This window comes from Anser cygnoides, chromosome 8 (genome assembly GCF_040182565.1).
Source record: "Anser cygnoides isolate HZ-2024a breed goose chromosome 8, Taihu_goose_T2T_genome, whole genome shotgun sequence".
NCBI classification, from domain to species: domain Eukaryota; kingdom Metazoa; phylum Chordata; class Aves; order Anseriformes; family Anatidae; genus Anser; species Anser cygnoides.
Window position 1 is genome coordinate 6,181,297 of NC_089880.1, and position 24,346 is coordinate 6,205,642.

The 24,346-nt window shown below is 39.8% G+C and overlaps 1 protein-coding gene and 1 long non-coding RNA gene across 12 annotated transcripts in view; one reads left to right on the top strand and one right to left on the bottom strand.

Moving 5' to 3' along the window:
* LOC106041973 (uncharacterized) overlaps positions 1–10,884 on the bottom strand; it is a 42,400-nt gene extending 31,516 nt beyond the window's left edge. For both annotated transcript variants that reach the window (XR_010833358.1, XR_007164426.2), the window contains exons 1-3: positions 10,722–10,884; positions 9,140–9,223; positions 1,178–1,360 (exon numbers count right to left, since the gene is read on the bottom strand). This is a non-coding gene — a long non-coding RNA (uncharacterized lncRNA). The remainder of the gene's footprint in view (positions 1–1,177; positions 1,361–9,139; positions 9,224–10,721) is intronic.
* The window catches only part of NTNG1 (netrin G1), a 157,573-nt gene that overhangs the window by 4,063 nt on the left and 129,164 nt on the right, over positions 1–24,346 (top strand). For all 10 annotated transcript variants that reach the window (XR_010833357.1, XM_067001731.1, XM_067001732.1 and 7 more), the window contains exon 2: positions 2,316–3,025. Coding sequence is in view for 9 of the 10 variants with exons in the window: in XM_067001731.1 (XP_066857832.1) it covers positions 2,780–3,025 (246 nt within the window). In the remaining variant the exon portion in view is untranslated. The remainder of the gene's footprint in view (positions 1–2,315; positions 3,026–24,346) is intronic.

The following is a 24,346-nucleotide window of genomic DNA, read 5'->3' on the forward strand; positions in this document are numbered from 1 at the left end:
TAATTCTGTGTAACGACTATCATTATGACTCTGGCTTACTTTAATGAGAATTCGTTATATGGGAAGTGTTTTAGCACAGTGTGTTAAGGTAGCGGCTTGCTTCCTATTATTTCAGTCCTATCCAGTCTTGTTTATTTGTAGATCTGCATCTCAGCAGTTATAAAAAGGTTATTGGAAACCGAAGAGCTGGCAAGGAAAATATTAAAGAAAACAAATCTATTTTTCCTGAATATAAAAGCTTGTAGACTAAGGATAATTAAACCTTGTAACTTCTTATTTCTACACAGAAACATGATGTTCACTGACTGTTCATTCCAGCTATGACCAAGCATTCTCTAATAGAGACTGTGTTCTGATTTCTGACAATAAATTTCAAATAATTTGCAGGTTTTGAGCCAGGTCAAGGGTCTCTCTTTTTTTTTTTGGCTTTTATTTTAAGCAGAGAATGTTTTTCCCTTCTGTATAATGACTGTGCTAGGCTATGTGACTTTTTAGTTTTTTTCCCTGCAAAATACATTAGAAAGGACTAGAGGAGACAAGTATGAGGGTGTCTTTAGAAGGATGTGGAAAAACTTCTCTGAATTATTAAAATCCAAGATAGTAAGTAAATATTGCCATTGAAATCAAACAAAAAATAATGTAAGGCTGCTTATAAAGCTATGGTACTACCCAATGTGATTCTTAAGAAGATCTAATTTTAATTTAGTCTTAGATATTTCTTCTTTTATGTCAAATTCATATTTGAGGCTTAAATGTATTTGATCTAATAGAGAATTGTTATTGCATGAAATTTCAGATATTCTCTGCATATTCTGATAAAATATACCGGAGTTGTATGGTAACATTTGATAAAACGAATATAATGGAAAATTGCATTTACGTCCATACGGCAATTATTGTAAATTACTTTGCTATGGAAACACAATTCAACCATCTGTTGGCATTTCATAGTGTCTGCAGTTTAGCTCAGTTTAAGATGAAGCATTATTTAAATATAGGGATGCCGTTTGTGAATAGCTTTGAAGATAAGTTTTGAAAATGTGTATTACCAAAGCGACATACACAGGAGCTCAGCGAGTCATATGACACTTGCTGTGGTTTGGGGTAGAGGAGGGTTCATGGCACACAATTTAAGCATCAGAACAAGCAAAGTGGGTGACAGAACGTGATGACTTACGGTTGTTCCTTGACGTCTGCCTGAAGGGTTTGCTTAGATTTTAGCAGCATCCAGGCAAAAAGCGTGCAGAGGTGCTGTGGTGGCTGTCTGAAATCCTCCTCCTGCAGAGTCCAGTCCTATGGCCACAGAAAGCAGTGCACGAGCTCCTGTCCTCAGCTGGCACAGGCTGCCAACAGGCGCAGGCTGAAAGAGATGAGATGGAGTTTGTAGTCTGGTTTTTGCCTGTCCGTGTTTAGAGAGCTTACCCCGTCTTTGCAGTTTCCCCCGCACACTGTTTGTATTTTTACCAAATACATATGTTGTCATTGTAATAACATCCTGGGATTTTCTGTGTGTAATAAAATGATTGACATGACATAAACTGAGCGAATTTCTAGTTAACGTTTTGAAGGGGGGAAAGAGGATATATCTGCTATGAAATAAATACCGAGTACACAGGGACCCCCACCCTCAAACCTAGGAAAATACAACATCCATCCTAGAAGGGGAGAGCATCCTGACAGTAAACGATAAATGAACTATTATCTTCATCAGTAGTTTATCAGCATGATCAGTTAAAGAAGAAAAAAAGGAGCAAAGCTCTTCCAATGCTAATGAGAAGTTTCAAGGAAACAGAAGTGCGTTTACAGTATCTTTGTTACTCTTACAAAAAAAAAGAGTGTAAGAACCATGTAAGGCTTTTGGAGCTTACTGAGGTCCTCTTGCCAAGAGACTATCAGACCTGGTGCTCATCCCTTTGTCACCTCAATAGAAGAGCCTTCCTGCTGTTTCACCACAGAGTTAGGTTCCCTGCTCCCCTGCTTGCCTGGATAGACATGCACAATACTCAAGTTCTGTAGTTTGCTCTCTGGTGTTGCAAGGAATAAAGTACAGTTTTGGAAGCAGAAACATGTAACTCACCTGGAGTGTTATAGATCTGTGTTTGTTAGAGAAGAGTTCAATCCTTCATGTCAAAATACTTTTCACTCTGAATGATTTGGGTGGTTTGTCCGTTGTAGCACAGCACCCACAGTAAAGGTTATTCATATTATACCAATTTGCTTTATATTGCATCAAACCTCCAAAATGTCAACATGTAATATATTTTGTAATGCATTGATTCTTGGACAATAACTCTAACTTTTATTGTTTCTAAAAGGGTGCTGGTGCCAGAAGAAAAGAATGATTGATGGGAAACAGACACCAGCCTGTAGACACTCATCCTTCTGCTTCAGATACTGATTTATCAATGCATCTGGGCATCCCCTGTGAGCTGTGAACACGGAGGATCACTCAGGGTTATCGACAGTGTAGCTGAAGACCCGCAACTTCACCAAGTATTATCTGCTATTGGACATCTTTTACAAGAAGCCCTGACAGATAAGTTATAAGACAAAGGACAAGCTCTGCGTTTCTGTGAAAGGCTGTCACTGGGGTCTGTGTGGCTTCTACCAAAGTCTTCAACTTAGTAAAGCAAACACTGTATCCTAATGCTTCACGTTTGAGTTGGAACCTATTTTATAAAATACATACATGTATATGTATATATATGTATAACCTATATAGACTGCACGTACGCCAGTACTGAACATCCTTACAAAGGTGACATAAAAGGATTTAGAAATGTATTTGTCAAGATTCCTGTCACTTCATGCCCTCTGGGTTACCGTATCTTCTGTGATGCAGCATTATCCTTCTGTGTGGGGACATTATGATGTGTGTAAGACTCAGATTTACACAGAAGAAGGAAAAGTATGGGATTACATGGCCTGCCAGCCGGAAGCCAGAGACATGATCAAATACGTAAGAGTGACTCTGGATCCCCCAGACATAACGTGTGGAGATCCTCCTGAGACTTTCTGTGCAATGGTAAGGCAAGCTTTTAATTTTCATAACTAGCGGATATATCCTTGTGCTAGATTGCTGCAAAATGGAAGTCGTGTAGCGCACATATAAATATCCCGGAAAATCTGCCTCATGTTCCAAATGTGAGAGGGTTCTGCTAAACAAACGCCAAGCAGTACATGAAGCTAGGCAATGCGATGTTCTTATTATTGGGGCCTAGCTTGACTTTGTCTCGATTCAGTGTGTCTTTAGGTCAACTTTTAATGACTTAAAAGAAAGCAGCATAAAACTTGTAGTCCGTTAACCCCTAACCAGGGCACATTTGCCTCAATCACGAAAGTATTCAGTGAATTGGTTCTAATACAGTCACCTGAAAGCATCATAGCATTGTATAATTCAGCATCATTTCTCAAGGCTTGCTCAAGCTGCAGAAGCTCAAAAGTGGTGGTGGGAGCTGTGCTGCTGGAGCTTTTTGGGCAAGCCTGCACTGGCACAGACGTTATTGGAGCCTGGGTACCCCAGGCAGCACGTATTAACATTTGTGTGCACGGGAAGCATAAGAAAGCTCTTCATATAGGGGCTGGCTCTACGAACAGTTGAGAGCTTTTTTTTCTTTAAGCGAGACTGCAGGCATTCAGGTCAACTAAGAAAGACTAAAGTCAAGTTCCTTAATTTGGATGCTCCTAAAATTAGAAAACAATTTTGGAAATGCTGGGCTTGGTAAATAATTGTACAGGTATGAAAAATGAGGCAGACAGCATATATCAGCCTTTTACAGCTGTGCCGCTCCTGAGTATTTGACAGATTGTGCTCTGAGAGGTCAGTGAGATTGGAGGAAATCTTCAACTTGCAGATAACTTTTTTCTTCTCACAAATACTTAGTATTTTACAGAAATAAACATTTTACAGAAATAAATAAGTGGAAGATACGGTATTCCTTTACTACAGAATGTGAGTTTGAGGCACAAAACATATATATTAATAAAGCACTGGAAATTTACATCATGTTACCCAGATGATTTAGGTTTGAAAAAAACATGAGCTCTGGTAGGTGAGGGAACAGTCTACAAGACATTTGTTTGCCTGTGTACAAATCATCATCGCTGTGTGACAGAATCCCCACAGGAAGGAAATTTGCTTTTAAACGCCTTATGGTATCATTTGCAACCACTACTGTTCTGTAAGGAGTTCGGGTCCAACCACACATACATTTAAGGCATTATGCGCATGCATGCAGCTGCTTCCCACGTACATTATGGTAATAGCCACGTGATAAATTGCGGAGCTACGTGAATAAATTACATTCACTGTGATCCTTTGACTGCGCCACTTGCTCTCTGCCCACTAATCCATCTCTGCTGACATGACTTTGACACTCTAAACCTCCAAGCAGCTTCAAGCAGCCCCTGTTTAAAAACAAATAAACGCAACGTGCCTTGTGTAATATGGTTGTTTACTTTCTTCTTTATCATGATGTGTATTTTCTCCCTCAAAATTGTAATGGATAGGATTGAGCCCTCAATCAGTGATGTTTGAACTTGTTCTTCTAACGCAGTACACTGCCCAAGAAAACCTGTTTCTTCCTTTCAGTGCAGATAAACATTGCAGCAGTTCCCATATTAAGCAATTTTTTTAATTTCTGAATGCCTTGGTTATCACCCCACTCTTTAGATAGAACAATGATGATAAAAAAATGACATTTTGATTAAATCTAAATATTAAAATGGTGGCAGAACTCCCCCTGTAAATATTTGACCCAGCAAGGTCTTTGCTGCAGTGATGGGGTATGAAAGTTTGCTCGGGAATCACCTGAGGTGACAGACGTAACTCACTTGCTGCATAAGCACTTGAGATGCAGAAGGCCACCAGAATCCTAACAAGAGGAATGGAAGAAGAGGAGGAACTGGAGGTAGAGTAGGGGGAAATGCAGAAAGGGAGCAACAGAGCACAATGAAAAAGTGTATTTAGTGATACGAGTTTATGTACTACATGATAAACAGTTGTATTTGCTTTCAGCATAGATGTATATTGTACATATGCTCTGTATTCACATATGTGTGGTTAATGGCATGACTTACTTGAAACATGAGGAAAATTACAGAAATAGTTGGTGTTCCTGAGGTATTCCAAAGCAGCAAAGCACTCCCTTCCCTAAAAAATGCTTCATGTCCACCTGTACTATATCTAATTACACGTCATTCAAAATGAGGTTTTACATATTTTTAGGGTTGAGCCTTTGACACTTGCCAATGAGCGGATCTGTTATTTTAGTGTTCATTTTTAGTTTTAGAAAATGAGTTAAGAAAATAGCACTGTCATAGTAGGAAGAGGTGGGCAGTGAAAGAGAGTGCGTTCCAGTTAGGCATGTTCTTGTACTTAAAACAATTCCTGAATTTGAAATGGCAGAGATATAAGCATTTCTTTTCAGCATAGCAAAGTGATGAACAGACTTATAAAAATGTTTGGTTTTATTACTGTGAATATTATATTTTAGCGTACCAAACCTATGTAGCAGTTTTTTTGTTATTCAAATCAAGTTAATGCTCAGCTGCCTTCTCGTAATTCCTTGGAGATCAGGGTCCTTTCAGATACTCTAAGAAAAGTAACGGTACCAAAAAGCTAAGCCTCCTTCTGCAAGAGGAGGAAGAGGTTGCATTAATCTTCTGTTTTGTCTCCATATTCATTCTCCAGTCAGCCTAAATTTTCACCACAAACTATACAGGTAAATTATAGAGACTGAGGTACTATCTATCTGTTGAGTCTATGTCAGTTATAAGCATGGCGTAGATAAGACCACTAAAGCACAACCAGACTGAGGAATTTCACCCAGTTTCTGTTGGGAGATGGCAGTAAAATCTAGGGAGTCAGTGAGAGCAACATAAGAGTATACAGTAACATACAATGTAATCATGCACTGAAATGCATGCAATCCTACAATAAAGAACTAATTTCGTCTCTGTATCTGCAGAAGACATTAAAAGTAAGGGCTCTAGATTCCAGCAGGGAAGGCTAGATACTGAGAAAACCTGGTAGTGGTCAGACTGGGCAGTACTGGAGTGAGTTGCCCCAGCAGAGCCCACCTACCTCTGGGTAGGGGCCTCACGGCACATCTTTAAGGGCTGGTTTAGCAGAGGGCTGGCAGGAGTGAGCAAGGCATCAAGCATGGAAAAGAGGCAGTCGATGGTAAAGTTTGTCTCCTACCTATTTCTGCATACTCCCCATGGAATTAAATGGTTTTATGAGTCCATTATGATTTTTTATTCAGTGAGCTTGCTTAGTTGATAAACCAAATAAGGTTCTGCACATGCAGATTTGTTACAAAATGCAAATGCACTCCTCCAGTCAGCAGCTAATCCAGCATGCGGCAGCTCACCATTCTTAAGTACCTTTGGGCCATCCCTCCAGGACAGCATCTGTAGGTATTCTGGGGAGCAGACAGCAGGAAAACTATCCTACAATTGCTTTCATGCAATCTGTTCTGAGAATAACATTATAGTTTCTGGTGACATTCAGTATTGACAACTCATGAGATTATTCTGAAACCTCAAACCCCTGGAGTCCTATGATTATAAGAGATCCACCACTTTCATTTAAAACACCATCTTCATTTTCTTAGTCCTTCTGGCTGGAAAGAAAAGTTTGAAAATGAAACTAAGAAGCTCAAAAAGCAAAAGCCAAACAAATAGCCCACCAAATTATTATTTGTTTTAAAGCTCATCATTTTTAAAGTCGCTCAGGATTTTTAGGGCTTGGGAAAGGATTTTGCTTGAGAGGAGAGAAGCATGAAAAAAATTATAAACAAATAAATGTCATAGAGCAGTTAATGCTCACAGTCTCTGGCTATGGAGTTGTGTCTGTAAGGAACATGCGACTGCATCCTTCCCTAACAAGTAACTCCTTCCTCTGCAGAAGGGTTTGACTGGTAACTTCTGTCTCCCTGTACATTTTAAAGCAATCTTTAGCCTCTTACGTGGGAGGCATGCATGGTGGCAGATGATGCATGTTTATTTTCAGTGGCCTTCCTGCAAGGAAATTTGACTGTCCTTGTCAGTCACAGTACTGGATGGTCATTGTGTTTGAGACAGTGTGGCCATCCTGCCTTTCTATAATTCATGAACTTTGAGCATTTGGCATTGGTAACAGTGTGTCTGGCACAGTACACTTATGCGTAGTTGGCCTGGGGGAAGAGGAAGCTAGAAAGGGGAAGAGAATAGAGAAAAGAGCTACCTCACATTTTCAGAATTCACTTTGCAAAGATACCATAAGCACAATGTTAAGTATGTGAAGGTGCTAGTTATTGTGGCACTGCAGCATTTCAGTTTACAAAACATATCCGCTTTAAATCCCCAGGAATAAATAACAGCTGGTGAAATCTTTTACCTCCTTAATTGTAAGCACTTGTTAAAATTTCACAAAAAATCTGTACACTTACAAAAAGAAGCAAATTTGAATTTTCATGACTGCCACCGTCATTTGTCCTACAAAAATACTACATAGGTTGCATCTAACTTCCTTGTTTTTAAAAAATTTGTCAGCTGTACCCTCATGTGACTGCCAGGAGCCAGCTACAAAGATGAGCAGCACAATCAGGAGCAGGAGTGAGAGCCCCAGAACAAGCGTCCCTTCCTATGGCAAGCTCCTACATTCTGTCCACACACCTCGCATGGCTTTTGCAGGTGCCTTGTCCCCAGGGTCACAAGGCACAGCAGGAGCTGTAGCACAGCTCTCCGAGCTGCCGGCACTCAGCAGCTGTCTGCTGCCTCTTGCAAGGGCTGACTCCTTCGCTAAAATCTAGCCTTTGTCACCGGTTTTGCATTCAAACGTTTGCCAGTCTTAGTAATGTAAATTCTTCACAAACCTAACCAGGAGACTCCTAGTGGCTATCACTGTAATTTGCAGACTAGAGATGGATTTTATTGTGAACCTGCATTTAGAGCTGAAATGGCAACATAAAAATACACTTTTCTGCTTATGTGTAGATCACACCTAGCTATCATAACACAATCCAGCATTCCAGTAGCTAAAAAAATGATGAAATTATCTGTAATTAATCTGTTGCCTGCAGCTAACTTTCTTCATAGGTTAAACAGAATCTTGAAAAGAAGCCTACAGACGGAAGTCACATGTGTTTGTACAATTTATAGAGCAGAAATGCTGATGACAGTAGAAATTTGAGCCCTTGAGTGCTACTCTGTATTTCATCACCAATCAAAACTAAATTAAGAAACAAAGATTATTAAAAAGTCTTCTGTGAATGTAATTCTGGCATAATATTATGAGGTGGACATTAAATTATTCCCTCTGAGACTTTGAGCGTCATTAATATAGCATTTCTTTAATTACAAGTAGGCTTATATTCCTTAAAAAAACAAAATACTCTTGCATAGTTAGCGATACCATTATAACGTTTACTGAAATAATTAAATGAACAGATACTCTTCTGAGCAACATATAAATCAAAATGTGAAATAAAAATGTATTTTTGGAAGCATTTTGGCGTGCATGTAGTCTTGGGTAAGATATTTTTAGAATAACATTAAGCAATACTGTTAAGGGATGCCGATAAGAAAAAAGCCTTTTATTTGCTGAATATGGACAAGGAATCTTTCATTTTAGTTCCATCTGTGCAATCTTATGAGGTAGCGTGGGGGAGAATGGAAACACGGAGTTAAAGATGAGGCTATTATAATTTTTTTTTCTTTTTTAATGTCAGTTTTCGTAAGTGTATATTTAAAAATATATACAGCCCTGAAAGTTATTACAGACCTGCATCCATCTATTTTGGACTTTTTTGAGTACATTTAATTAACAGAAATGTTACTTTGTTGTTGGGAAGACTCTCATCTTTCAGGGAGCAGAATTTTTATTTTGTCATTTTTTCTCAAGTTATTATTGCATTTAATTTCTGGTATAAGAATATGTATATGGGGAGCTAAAGGCTTTTTTGCTCCTTCTCTTCTGCTGAACCCCTCTGACATTGCTATTCCCATCAAAGGACCACCTCGGTCCTTGTATTGAAATTTTAGACCAATGCATCTGGAATGAATGAGAAGGCAAGAAGAAAGCACCATGCCCTTTGCGCCTTCTCTCTGTCCCGGGTTCCCTCCTGCCGGCCAGCACATAGAAATTACAACATACCTGTGCCTTCTGTAACACCATGTCTGCAGAAACTTCAAAGGCTTTTTGTTCCTCAAGCCTCTTAGGACAGGAGTTCTTGGTTTCCTAAACAATGGAAAAATAAATAAATATATTTAATCACAGCAGAAATATAAAAAAATGGATAGCTAAGACATGTTTTCTTTCAACTGGAACCAAACTAAAAATTAATAATTTATCATAAATCAAAACTAAAGATTCCAAAAAAAAATTAAAAAATCTGCATTTTATTCATTATCACACATCAAGATTCCCCAGTCAATTATTAACAAAATTCGGTCCAGTTTCCTCAGTTACACTTTGAAAATGGAAATGTTTTCAAACCTTAAGTGAAGGAAAAGCATGCCCACAAAGTACTTAAGATCTTAAAAATATTTGGGGGTAAAACAGGGTCCCTAAACAAAGCCAAGGCACTCTGTTTATTTTCAGTTACTAAGATTTAAGGCATATATCACTACAATACATAAGTGCTTCATTTTAACAAGATGTATGTTTTATATATGCACTTCATAGAAACTGTTTCATTGCTGCTTTTAACACTGTCCTTACTCCATTTGGTGGATTCTTTCATTTGTCTTTGTTTTCCTGAAGCTAGCTGAAAAAAATTAGACATTTGTAGCTAACTCAGTGATCAATAAATTATTATCGTAATAATACCTGATCTTAGAAAGCAAGGGATTATAATGTGTCAAGTAAAATTTCAGCAGTAACAGAGATTATTTTAGTGCTTCTGTCACCTGGTAACAGCTGTGCAACATGCATATTTGAAAGAAACAGCTGCTAAGACATAGCTTCTATTGGCTAGTTACTGAGGGCCATGGTACGACCAAACCAGTTGTGTTTCAATTCCAGATTTTTTTATTATTTTTTTTTAACTATTCCAAAGAACTTTTTGTCTTAAACACTTCACTCCTGTTTGTCCAAAGCTGCAAATAAGCAATTCCTTGAGGGCTGGTGGCTGGAGAGGCCATCACCACTCCCACTACTCCGGCTGCTCCAGCCTCCAGCTGCACTCTTGCCCGCAGCCACACGTCCTCAGGGGCAATGTTGGCTCTGGGGATTCCCAAAGGTACTCCAAAGGTTCTCCCAAATACCTGTGCTGGCATCGCCCCTGCCCCAAGCACCCAAAGCACGCAGCCTTCATGGCTCCATCCCTCCGGCTGAGGCAGGCGTTTGGGGGAGCTGCCTGACTGGACCCAAGTGCCATGTGGTGACCCTGCTTGGTCTTCTTTGGGTGCAGAGACAACAACAGCAATTTTATAAAGAAATAAACAGCTTCCACTGTAAAACTGACACCCTGCTATACACAGGAGAATGCGAATGGCTTGCTGTCTTGCGTCTGGATCAGAAATGTCCCCTCAGCAGGCAGCTTTAGTGCCAGCTTCTGCAGTAAAATAATACTACTACTTTCTAAATAAAATCTTCACTTAGCAATGTGTTGTTATTTGTACCTCTCTCAGTGAGGCAGAGGTGATCTCAAGCCTGCAGCTCGCTTCAGGAGGGACCGGTGCCCTGCACGGGCTGGGGCGAGGCTGCATAGGCACCCCCCCACACACACACACACCCTGCTTGCTGTGTGCTGCAAACGCTGAACTGCCGTTTTCTTCAAGGTGGGTAAGCTGGAGCTGCCTGCCAGCACAGCAGCCTTGGCTCTCTGACAGGCCTGTGTGAGGAGTCCAGTCAGGAGGAGTGGTGTGGGAAGGTGCTGGGGGGCTGTGAGGCCTCGCAGTAGCTGTGGGAGCACCAGGCTACCCAGGCCTAGTTCTGCTCTGAGGGGAGCGCACAGCCAGTGGGGTGGTGTGTGTCCTCCTGCTGTGGTAGACAAGTCTCAGAGCGCACATTTTGGTTTTACTTGACAGAAGTGAAAACGGCTAGCTTTATGTTGTTCGGATTTGTCCAATATATCTGAACAAAACTATTTTTTCCCTCTTGTTTTAGTACTTGTATGTCTCCAAACCCCAGAGCTTTGCATTCCTTTCTTGCAGGGCTCATACTTTGTAACTACTAAGAACCACTGAAAACCAAATGCAAATTGCCAAGGCACTTCCATATATTAAATTTTCATTCGTTAAGCATCTTGGTTGAAACAATGCCAAGTGAACTCGGCTGAGAGTCCTGCAAAGCCTGTGTAAGGTTGGGACAATCGTCACCGTTAGTGTGCGCTCCAGTAGTCCTTGAAGAAGGCATCAGGCAGTAAGTCTTTTTCTAAATAATGATTTTAACTTTAGACTTTTATGTTATGAAACAGCTAGTCCTATGTACAGCCAAAGTTGCCCCATGCAAACGTGTAAGCACACAGTACTCTGTCAGAACATTCCAGAAAACAGGATTCACAGACTCAGACAATAATCAGGCCCTCTCATTCCCTCTGCTGTGTACCATGGAAGAAAGAAAGAAATCCAGACAAGCATTAGCAGTCCCTGTTGACAGAGTATGAAAATTACCCATCTCCTTGTGCAAGGAAGAAAACTGGTAATTTGTTTTTATCCACAGAGTTCAGAAAGTGCTGTTTTTGTGAGAGCTGCTGAATTTTAGTACAAGTATCTCTGCTGTGGTGTTTGTTTATTTGTTTTAAACAACACTGATACTGTTTTACCAAAGCTGAAATTTCCAATACAGAAAAGATGCATCCCTATTTAGGAATAACTACAAACAGGCACAAGGGCTGTTAAACCAAACATTTCCTGACTTTGCTCAAGGCCTATAAATACTATTTGGATCTGAAAACTCAGAAATAATCCCAGATACTATTAACATCACTGACTGATGAGGTACAAGTCCCTTTATACACTGGAATGCCAATCTCACTAGCTGAAAAGTGGGAAGTAATTCTGTACCCAATTTACTCGTAGAAACAATGGCTATCAGTATACATTTTACATAGGGAATTTTATGTTTTCATAGTTCATTTGCAGTGACATCATCTTGATCTACAAATAAAGGTGTAGCTAGAGACATGAAAATCCTCAGCATAGACAGGCAACGTGCATATGTGATTTCACATGGCTTTGACATTTGCTGTATATTTTTCTGTAAAATGGCTTTAGTTATTCTCATCCTTTAGGCAGATTTTTTTAAAATCCCTAGATTCCACATAAACAAAATGAAAGAAAAGGACCCAAATGGATTTTAATTATATTTATTACAAGGAAGAAATTTTACCATACCAGATATATTTTATGTCATTCTTCAGCCCAGAGAAAATTTTTTTATAGCTAAGTAGTTGTAAAACCTTTAAAAGAGGACACCGTTATGATGAAAGGAGCATTTTTTTTACATGTACATACTGTCTTTCCAGCATCCTGGTGCATTTTAGATTTTTATCTGTAAAACTGTCAGGAACCATCATTTTAACTCATCAATTTGATTTTTACCATCTACACCTGCTCATAAGGCTCATTCCTCTAGTGAAAACTAGAAACAGAGCTGCTTGTGGGTGACATTTACAAATGACTGGAGGAAAAAAAAAAAGGAATAGCAAACAACTACACAAACATCCTCATCTTTTAAAGCAGCAATGTGTATAGCTATAGAAAAGAGTACAGACTGTAGTTTTCTGATTGCTAAAACAACTCTTTCTACATGTTCTATTTTAGCCATCTATTTTTATCACAGCCTTCCAGACTTTGATATGCCTCTTGGCTTCCTTGACCATATGGAACTGCCAAACAGTATGAATACTGTAGGGATAGCCTGCAGAAATATCCTAGCAAGGTGTCTCAGTCGCAAGAGTTTGCTCTAACTTCCAGAAGCATTAAGTAATAGGTTTAAGGGGTTCACACATTGTAGCTTTCCTTGCTCAAATTTTCGTATAAATTTATGCCAGCGCTTTACACAAAAAAAGAAAGGTTGAGAACACAAAAGTTTTTTGGTGTCTGAAGTACCATCTGATTTTTAAAAAAGGTATTCTTCAATAACTAAAAAGCGATTACAGGTGAATCATGATGTATAGGTCATGCTTAAGAATCAGTGTTTGATTATTCATAAACAGGACTTAAAATGTGATCTTCCGTTGAAATGGATACACTCTGTACAAATCAACAGAAGAACTAATACTGACAGCAGTGGATCATGCCCAAATATTGCTTCTTTAGTAGTGTCTTTAAATCCTTCATACTGGAAACTTTAAAACTTGGGTAAAACACAAAATTAGCAGTATGCCTTTATGTTTTTATCTCTTTATTGACAGAATCAATTTAAATAAAGTTCATTAATTTCACACATTTTTCAGTTATAAAGCCTTCTTCACTCATTATATTAGTTCTTCATTTTGGATTACTTCACTCCTCCAAGTTTCAGTGCAAGGCTGATTTGTCTAGTGACAAGACAGGATTTAGCTAATGGGATACTTTTTTTTTCCTTGGGTACAGTTTTGGCAATTTGGGGTCATGCAAGAATGCTCAGAAGGCGTATTTTAGGTCTTCTAGCTGGTAAGTGCCTCATCATACATATCAGGGTTTATTTTAAATTTATTCATCTCATGGCTTATTTATAAATAAAAAAGGCAGAAGACTATTATTGAATAATCTTCCCATGATTCTTCATAATTGCACTGTTACTAGTTTTAGCACTCAGCAGTAGCAAAGTGTCATTGTTTATGAACTTCAGGTTTCATATGTTTAAAGGCAAGTCTCAGAACAAAAGTTCAACACTTTCTTTGTTAAAAACAAAAAGCAACTTTTTAAAGCAATAACATGACTTTTTTAAACGTTAAGCAGTGGGTAAATGATTGATGTCTGAAAATCTCAGGAATTTTATTTTTTTAAGCCATCTTCACGTTTGTTTCCCTTCCCTGGGGGCCAGCCCATCTCTCTGTACTTGCTGAAATGGAAGCTCTTGAAAACAATGGAGAAAAGTTAGACTGGGGAGAGAAATGGGGAGTTACTACAAAGAACACAATCGTCTCCCTTCGTCATGCTAGCGTGCCTGGATCCTTGTATCTTTACACATCATGGGCTCTAGAGCTTAAAACCAAGCCAGAGCTGATGGATTTGTTTTTACTTTGGCTTCTGCTGCCCTTGTTAGGCAATACAGTCTCTTACAACGGTAAAGATCCGTGCAGACTTCAGTTGTGGGCTTTAAATGAGTACAGGTGACATGTCTTTTGAAGTATTTTTTGAAGTCTTAAGGTTAATGAGTTCAGCAGTAGGATAGAGGGGAAGCATGTGCTGAAATGTGGATTGTTTTATGAAGACTCCCTCACAGTGCTGCTCATCCTAGGCACAGCCTCCAAGACTACATACATTGCAGGAGTACAGAAAAAGCAGGCACAGCCTGCTTCGAACACAGGTGGTGTTCAAATCTTCTGATCAATAATAATGTGACTAAGAATTTGGAGTAAATGTCATTTCGCTGATTGTATCTTGTCAAATGCCTAGTGCTGGTAAGCAATGGGTTTGGAATGATAAAATTGTGTATAAGATCAGAAACAAAAATCAGCAACAGCAGGGCCCCACTGAATTTAACCTTTGCCTCAGTTTTTTTTTCTCGTCAGTTCCCATCCTCAAGGTGATTGTGCCTATGCTAATGCCATTGTCAGTATCTTCCTCCTGTCAGACCAGTTCCTTCCAATACCCCCAAAAGAAAAATTACAGGAGCTGAATAAGGAAAACTAATGTTTTTTCACACACGTACAAAAAAAAAAGAATTAGAGACATATAGCAATTTAAAAAAAATGGCACCACGTTACACGAGGTGTCACATAACCAGTCGTAGTTGTTTTTTTCTGCTCTCAGCCTCCCCAAGGTCCAAGTCATTAGAAAGTAGAACTTCAGGAGTACAAGGGCAATGCTAAGCAATACTTTGCTGTCACTGGCTTTACTCTGGATTAGTAAGTGGCTTGCTTGTGATTATGAGCGTTATAAAACCTTGCAGGAAATGCAGAATATATTTATATGTTTACAGAGTATAAGTCATAAGTTGGAAGCATCTTTGGAATTCACAAAATGTCCCTCTGAACCGGTGATCAGATCCACAGCATTTTGCTGGGAAAGGTGCAAGTACATTGTACAGCAAAGGACTGCTGCTGGAGAACAGGGCAGTACCGTTCTCCAGCACCAGAACTGGAGCTGGTAATTGCTGTCTGCGAGGTAACGCTGGCCTCTGGCAGATGGGATGCTCGGAGGAATATGGGGAACACACAGAGAGCATCCCAGGAGATATTATAGCCCCTGAGCAACCTGTGCACTTGGAGAGAAGAATGCAACAGTATTGTCTTTGTTAGAAAACATTATCTGGCCCATAAACACATAAAGCAGAGAAATTTAATCAAGTCTACAGTATTTCTGTCTGATAATACTCATGTCTACTTAGGCCTTACACTTCATAGATCTGCACATGCCAGGTAGTTGGGTTCAGTTCCTGTTGTTCTTAATCATCTATAGTGTTCTAGTCTAAGTTTCTTAATGCTTTACACAGAAAAGTGATTTAGAAAGTAAAGATGTAACAAAATATGGGAAAACACTTTACAAGTAAATTACAGAGCCTTAAGCTAATGAAGAATAAGAGACCTTGCCCGCAATAGCTGTGGCGAGTAGATGTGGCAACATCTTATTCTGCAGTCAGTGAATGTCACAGGTATTGAGCAATATTTGATTATTTTTTTTAGCAGAATGTTTTTATCTTCTCTTGGTTTAAATCAGCTTCCAACTTTTCTTTTAATTTTTCTTTTTGTTAATAGGATATGTAAAGGTCACAGAACTAACGTGGAAAAAAATCTAATCTTAACCTGCAGTTGATTTATGAAATGATACTCAATTCCCTGAGTTTGTGAAAGTAACATATACCACTAATAATCTCTTGGAATTGATTTAACACCATATTCTACTGGAGTGTTAGGAAGAAGCCAAGGACTTGTAACAATCAGTCATTTGCAGTGACATTTTTATTACTCTTGCAGAAATGCTGTGCTTTAATTGTCTCCCTGCTTCAAATCAACTGCTTAGTTTGCTTTAACACCAGGTTGGGGTTTTTGTTCCCCCATCTTCCCCCAAAAAGTTTTCATTGCCCTTGCTACCGGGATCCTATACTCTGTGTATTCCTGGCATGATAACTGCTAACAGGAACAGGACCAGCGAGCCTATCCATGTCCCTCTAATTTAAGAGTGAAAATGCTATATTGATTCTGAGTCACATTTTTATGGAGTTCACACTAAATTCTTCATAGACTTGCATCCCAGGCAATTCCCCCTTGATTCACTAGGATTGAACTGAGAGAAAATCCATCCAAAAAAAAAATCTTTTTTCCTACTATTATGAAGTTTGCAACAGGCTGTCCAACAGAGAAACGGCTTTGCTTTCAACAATAAAAAAGAAACTGCAAGCTCTTAATTTAGTAGCAATGCTGCTGGCGCTTTAGCATCTCCTTCAGCGTGCCTCCAACTGATGAACTGAAGAACAACTATAAATAGCAATGATGTCTTTGTCAGCTTGTGATAAAAAGGTTTCTTCTTCACATTTCCTGAAAGGACATATAGTAAAACATCTCTCATCTCATTTTTGCTTCATACATAGATCTATCTGTTTGGTGGGTTACTGAATCAGACCACTGATTTGTTGCCAGCTGGGTCACAAAATAGCTCGGTGAACAGCAGGAACACGGCCCTGAGATTGTATCATGTATGACTGGCACCCCAAAGCTGAGCTTTACAGTTGTGTTAAGTTCTCAGGTTTAAGGTTCAGGACTTTGTGATGATCTTCTCTTTTGACGCCAGAAAAAGTGATTTTTCAATCATTGCTTTCTGGGGAACACGCAGTGATTGAAATGACTTTCCACATTTTCACTGTGACACTGCATGCCAGGGTTAGGTGCAGGGGACAGTGCAGAAGGGCACAAGGCAGGGGTACAGCATGCTCCTGCCTGCTCTCAGATGGCCACGGTCACAGCCAGAGGGGCTCAGCTCTCAGTCCGGTCCCTTACTGCCAAACCACAGCGTGCAAATTCACATGCTCTGCACTAAATACATGTCTAAATGACAAGGGCAGCCTCTCTCTGCATCGCAAATCCTTGGGAGTTCCCTTCTGCAGCTGGGCTGCTCCTTCACCACCCTGTGTCTGATAACTGGGAAGCTGCCCAGGGAGCAAATGGCTTTGTTAGGCTACCTGCTCTGTATTTTAAGAGAGTTCCTGCCAGGAAAGCGTTAAGTTCCACAAGTCCCCACTTTTGGGATCTGATGCAATGACAAAGAGGAGGGACGTGACAGCGGCTGAGGTCTGCCTGCTACAGCGTTTTAATGGAACAGATGGAGTCTGTCCTGAATTGTGAATCAGGAGTTCATTCAGGCAAAATAACGATTGGAAAAAAAGAGTTAATTTTCACGGCTTGCATGCCTTCAGGTTTGTTTGCTGCAGAATATTTTTGGAAGGTAATATTAGGTGCTAAGGGAAAGTTACAGGGAGGCTTGTGACTAATGGATAAGATGCACTGTGCTCTGTGATGCTGTTAGAAAAATGCTGATGCAGTTAACTTAGAGAGATAAAATAATAGCAGCAGTGATTTTTTAAGAAAAAGGCAAAAAAGAAAAGATTCCATAAAGTTTTCAGAGATCCTGCCTTGCTATCATTTTGGAAGATGTTTCTAACTAAGTCACACAAATAATTGCAGATTACAATGTCGTACAACTCCATTAACTAGGTGAAGGAAAAATAGCAATATTTTCATTTTAATGAGATGTCAACTCTTTCCTTCTCTGTACCATGCATCTTAATGTACCTTGCTGTCTGCACTGAATGGGGGCTCCGAGGCTTTGTCATTTCTTGGCAATTCCTTTCTCTAATTTCTTCTGACACATGGTGCTTAAATCCACAAGAAATGTGAGGTGAGGCAGAGAGGATTCCTGCAGACTGCCGTGCCATAAGACGAACACTCATTTGCATTATTCATTAGATAAAGGCACTGATTTGCATCTCATTTTGGTCGTCTCCATTTCCAGGCAGAGGATATAGAGAATTCTCAGAGTTGCTAAATTTTTTTCTGATATTAATAGCATTCATTTGAGATTAAGTCTCCATTTTCTGCTGCCCCGTATTGTCCCACACTTACCTTATATACCTACAGAACTGACATGCTTTTGTTCCTTTGGTAAGGAACTGTAGTTATTCACTGCATAGTGAAAATGTGCTAGTTTTTCATCACAATTTTATAAGTATTTTTATGAAAGGCATAATTCTTTACTTGGTCACTATTTGTAATTTTATTATGATCCGTATTCTGGTTTTCTAAGGTTATGGTTCAAACAAACGCCTGTAAAGCAGCTGCAATTATTGTGTACAATCTGACAGCATCTGATTTTTACTATTTGGTATTCTTAAGCACTAAGCTTTTAAGAACTGTATCACCTCTTTTAAATAAAACGTTAAGACAAAGTTAAGGAATAGAGTGGCCCCAGATAACTTTCAGTGACGTTTTCATCTTTTCTAAGCTTTATGAACTAGTTTACATCATGCTTAGCATTAATATTTGATTCAGAAATCTGTACCATAAAAAGGAGGAGATACCACTCTTCTGTCCACAGTGCATTGTATGTGCGGGTTTTTTTAGTTTGTAAATTGTTGGGTTGGTTGGTTTGTTTTCTGATGGGGGGGGTTGTCTTTTATCCTGTTATTAAACATACACAGACAATCTTTCTGGGGAAGTTAGAAATTCTAGAAGACAAATAGGTATCATTATTTGGTATATGCTTAATGATAAGCAACATCTGAAGATGCTTACGAAATCAAGAACTACTCCCTTAGCTGTCATTTACCTCCTAGGACAGCAAATGACTGAAATAAATGGGGGATTATTCAGATTGTCAATGCCCTCGGTTAAGCTTGGTGCTTCGCTGGGCTAGATACTGTACAAAAATAAAGGAAGACACGGTCCCTGCTCTAAATAACTTACAGTATAATTGAAATAAATGTAAAAAACAATAAAAAAGCAAGAATCATAACACTGACTATAGCAAGATGAGGTCTTGAGTTTGATTGGGTGCTTTGTTTTGATTTTATTTACAACGTGGCTGTATGACTGGCATTCCCTCTGCTTTCTGTAGTTCTCTGGCTTCTTAGGATGTCACAGTAGACAGATGCATTTCGGGACGGGCTTAGAAGCTGGAAAAAGCTATGGCCATGAGAAGCAGTTGGTCAAGTCCCTTCGCGTGTAAGCAGGTTTATGGCAAAAATACAATGCAATGGCACAAAGAACAAACTGGTTTATATTATGACCCTGACTAATATGCAACTTAATTACAATTGAGTTTGCCACAAGTTAGTGACACACTTGAATCTCAACGAATCACCTAGGTAATGCACTGATGGTACTAACAGCAGTTGTCAGTGGCAGAAGATGCCATATGGCTCTTTCTCTCTACCCAGGTCAAAATATTGTTGGGAAGAGGCTTAAAAACATAGACATAAATGAGGAATTAGCTGATCTGGCTTTCCTCCAGCCCCCAGCGTTCATACACGTCCTATGGTCTGTCCACTTTCTGGCACTGTGGGGTAGCTAGCCAGATTTTTCCAGAACATACAGAGTCGAGAATTGTTGTACTTGAGGACAAACAAAGGCAGCTGGCACTTGTTCACACTGCACAGACACTGCCCAGCTCTGTGAAACATGCCTGGATTATGTCCGGGCACTTCGTGAAAAGAATAAAGTTACCTTGAACACAAAACAGGTAGAGAAGGTAAGGGGCAAATGAAACAAGATCCACTTCTGCACAGGGGAATGTCAGGTTCAGCCGCACACGGGGTTTTCACATGAATGGGGGACAGGTATTGAACTTCCACTAAATACAGAGAATTTGGTGAAAGTCTTCTAAAGTCTGTGCAGCCTTTTTGTTTTCTTATTTTGGGGAACAGACAAAGCTACAGTATAAATTTTGTAGTCCCACAATCACGATGTTACGTCACATTTCCTTACAATTTCAGAATCCCATCCCTCTACCATTAGTCTGAAACCAGTCACCAACAACATTGCAGAAGCTACTGCTGTTCTTTACTACAGGGTCTGGTGGTATGGCTACTTTTAAAGATCTTCAGCATTCCTATTCCAAACTGCGTGTGTGAGAGATGCTTTTCTAGGCTGCATCAGGCTGAACCATAAATTCCATTTTTGGTGTGCTATGTTAAATTATTATTAACTTGAAAAAACTCCAAAATACAGGGTTCTGCCAATTTGGCTTATATATTTGTTATGTATTTTTCAAAGCAGAAAGCCTACTTCAAGTTTTTAAGTGTGCCAAGTAGGACAGATGCTGCCCTTCAGAAATAAAAATTGTCTAAACTGATGCCGTGATGATTTGGGTTGTAGAAGAGCAGTAAAGTTTCTGCCAGACTTAAAATATCTTTCCTTGAACACTGGTCCCGCTGCGCTGATCTTGCTGTCAGCGAGGGTTTGCAGATCCTCAGTTATGAAACACCTTGTCACCACTCATCCAGTAGCTTGCTCCTGCTCTGCTGTTGCATTTGTTGAAGTACTTTGTTTAGATTTTGAAATATAAAATGGGTTTCCTAATGATTTCCTTAGCAAAAAGGCTGCGGACAGTCCTTTGATACAACTCAGGGCAGCTATTACGAAGCATGTTATGGGAGCAGGGGATAATCCAAAGGCTTCTGAACAATGGATTATGCTAAACAATATTTACCCTTAAAAATGTCCTTGTCTAGTGCAAAGGGAGTGGAGCAGCTGTTCAACATTTATTTTTAATCTTCATTTTTCAATAGATATTAGACCTCTGCCTCTTTCGGGGCTCTCTCCTGTATCCCTAAAGATTTTACTGTGTAACTGCCTCATTCATTACAAACACCCTATTTTGTCAGTCATGGGTCCCTCTGTGCCCTCACCCACACCTATGGCAATTTGGAGGTAAATCCACTGGCCCCTGGTTTGGATGGCCGTGCAAAGTAGCTGAAGAGCAAGCTCAGAGAAGGAGCAGAGGATGTTTACTGGCATAGAAAATTTCCTCCAGTGGCAAAGGATTGGCAAAGCCAGCTCAGTGCCATCTGCTCTTTGATCCTCCCCCTGTTTCAGAAGCACGTTCAGGAGGCAGACCATGCCAGCAGCAGGAGGATGTGGAGTGGACCAAAGAAAAACCATTCCAGATGGTCAGGACAGCCAGTACGCTGGGGCCTGTGTAACCAACATGAGCTGGAGCAACAATTAGGATGCTCTGAATTATGCCAAGACTTGTTCCAAATCTTAAACAGGATGAAATGTTTTTTTAGGACTACTTTTCTCCCTCTCCATTTGTGATGAGCATGAACTGGAAGCCAAAACAGACAAATTTGTTCCACATAGTGGGTAACAATTTTTACAATATATTCATCATTAATAACATGAATCTGTGGTTCATACAAGCTTTAAGAATGCCAATGGAAAGAAAAAAATGCCAGTCTAGTGGGTCATGCAACAGCATATTTTAGGTGCTTCTTGGCAGCACTGAAAACACTTTTTTCCTGCAGAAATGACCTTACAGGATAAAGCTCTCCTAATGTGCCTCACTCTAATTACAGAAAACTGATCCTCATGTGTTCATCCCACATGTGTGAAATTCTGAAAGCTGAATCAAATTAAGTTCCAAACATTTTCAGTTTATGCTGAGAGATGCTGCTATTTCAGCAACTCCAAGAAAAAACGAATATTGCTTTCCTTCGAACATTACGAACAACACTGCAGGGAGATTACATCTGTTACAAGAGGAAAATGCTATATTTATGCCTTTTTGTAAACCAGCCAATGGCTAATGGACAGGAAGTCTTTCAGAAAGTTTTGCAAATCCACATAATGTTCCCTGAGTACAAGAGAGCGCTTTCGAACCTCAGATTTATCAGAGAGAAGAGAGCAGGGGGGGTCGTGCAGACAGATAGCTCGCTGTTCAGTAGGTATCCAAGAAGGATCAAAACCACAGGCTTTCCAGCTAAGATTAGCGTTATCTGAAGCTTAAAACACTCTCTTCTGATGTTCCTTTTCAGTTCATAGCATGTAAATCAGTGTTGCTTCTTGCACTTTGGAAGAGACCAAAGCATTCGTAGATATTTTGCTGTGATAAACATGAGGAACCATAAGCGCATGGAATCAGTCCCTTCTCCAGGGCAAAGACTCGTGTGCATTTGGAAAAGCTGACAGAAATCCTGTAGATGTGTGAACTAATCTAAATTAGAAGGGCCAGAAATGAAGATGTACAGCGATAGCTGATCATGCTGCACTTTATCATGAACTGAAGCACAGAGCAAAGCTGGAAGAATACTTCTGATAAACGCACACGTCGTTTCCGATAACTTTCATTACACTTTTTGTGTATTTGTGTAATGGTTTAAATCCACGATAAGGGAACTTGCTAAACCTTGGAAACCTCTGACTCAAGTACCATGGTTTATACTGCAACCTTTCAGTTCCTTTGAGATGTCCATGAGAACCCCCATGGTTTTCAGGAACGTGCAATGAACTTGAGTGAACGCCTGCACTCATGCCAGCTCCGTGGCTGTGGTGGTGACCTTCCCATGGCACTTGGTTGCTCCCAAACGCCTCAGTATGCAAGCTCCTAATGAACAGAGTGATTAAGGAATCTCTTGGAGGGAAATTAGTAGGAGAAAATGGGAAACCACTATTCATATTCTTTTCTGTCCCACTGTTCTCTGTAGGTACCTTCAAAGCAATTAAATGTGGTACTAAGATCTGTAGAGGCTTCACGTTATGTCTCAGAGCATGAAAGTTCCTGCTTTTGTACAGAATTCTTGAAAATCGGTGTCACAGTGATAGGTTTCAAGGAATAGCTCTCAAGTTTGCCACACCAGAAAAATATAAAAGATTGCTGTTACAACTCAGGCATTCCAATAAGTCAAAAAGCATTGATGGTGCTGTTTTAACAACTTAATGTACTTCCTATGTGTCTTTGTTGCTTATCATTTCCCTCACGTCTCCTTGTTCAGCTAAGCAGCCCACCCTTTTCAGATTCTCTTTGTCTAAAAATCTTTCCATGCCTCTCATCCCTTTTCTGTCACAAGGGAATCAGAGTTCTCTGAACATAAAAATAGTGTGAGAATAACGGGTAGTAACAAAGTCTAAAACATTGTAGGAGTCTGCAGGGGAAGGCAGACCGAGGGTTACAATCTGCCAGTGGGCTATTAAAGATGCATGTTTGCCATAAACCCCAGTGTTTAACTGGTTCATTCCTGAGCAAGCAGTTTCTACTTGGCCACTACAATAATTATTTGTACAACCCCACTCTTTAAGAGCACTTGTGTTTATGAGCCCTTATCATGCTAGGTTCTGTCCAAACACCTACATGTCCCTTCTCCCCAAAAGCAAGCTCTAATTTTAAGGAAACAACAGGTATGGAGAAATTGTCACGCACAAGAAGTAAGGAGTCAACACTAGTCAGCATGATAGACAGTCGTAATACAGCACAATTAATATTTAGCATCACACTTTTACTAGACATCACTGCAAAAGAGGTGCTTTTAAGGTGATAAACCTTATGGAGATTAATGATCTGGTTTCACTAACATTTATGGAGGACTCCTCCCAAGGGCGAAAGGCAGCACAAGGAGAGAGCACAAGGGTGCCTATGTAATAAATAAATAAAAATCAAACAATTAACAAGTGAAGGCTTTTACCACCAAGGAGCAATACAAAACAGGAGTTGGTTTCCTGATACTGAATGGGAGATGAGGAGCGGAGTGGGAACAGGCTGTGAAGGGCTTTAAAAATGAGGGCAAACAGCCTGTGTCTGATGAAATGGAGAAGGGGGAGCTGGTGCTGGAGTGCAATGGAAGTGCCTGATGGTCAAAGCAATGAGCTAAAAAATAAATAAATACAAGGGTCTCTGCAGCAGTATTCTGGATGATAATCATCAACAGGGCAAGACAGCATTTGTCAAGGCCAGAGAAAAGGTTGTTGCTGTAATCAAGACACGGGATGGTGAGAGCCTGAATGAGAGTTTAACTGGGAAGATGGATAGGAAAAACCATATCACAAAGATATGATAGTGATATAGCACAGAAACCATAAATCATCTGGTAGAGGCAGTGCACTCTCAGCAAGGTCAATTAGCCCATGATGAGCACTGTGCTGCCAAAGCTAGGCTGCTGCTAGTACCCAAGCTATCGAGTTTGCAACTATCTCAGGAGCATCTGAACAACAGATTTATAGCTAGCTCAGATCTCTGCTGTGTGGAACTAAATACAGTGTAAACATATTTAGCCTAAGTG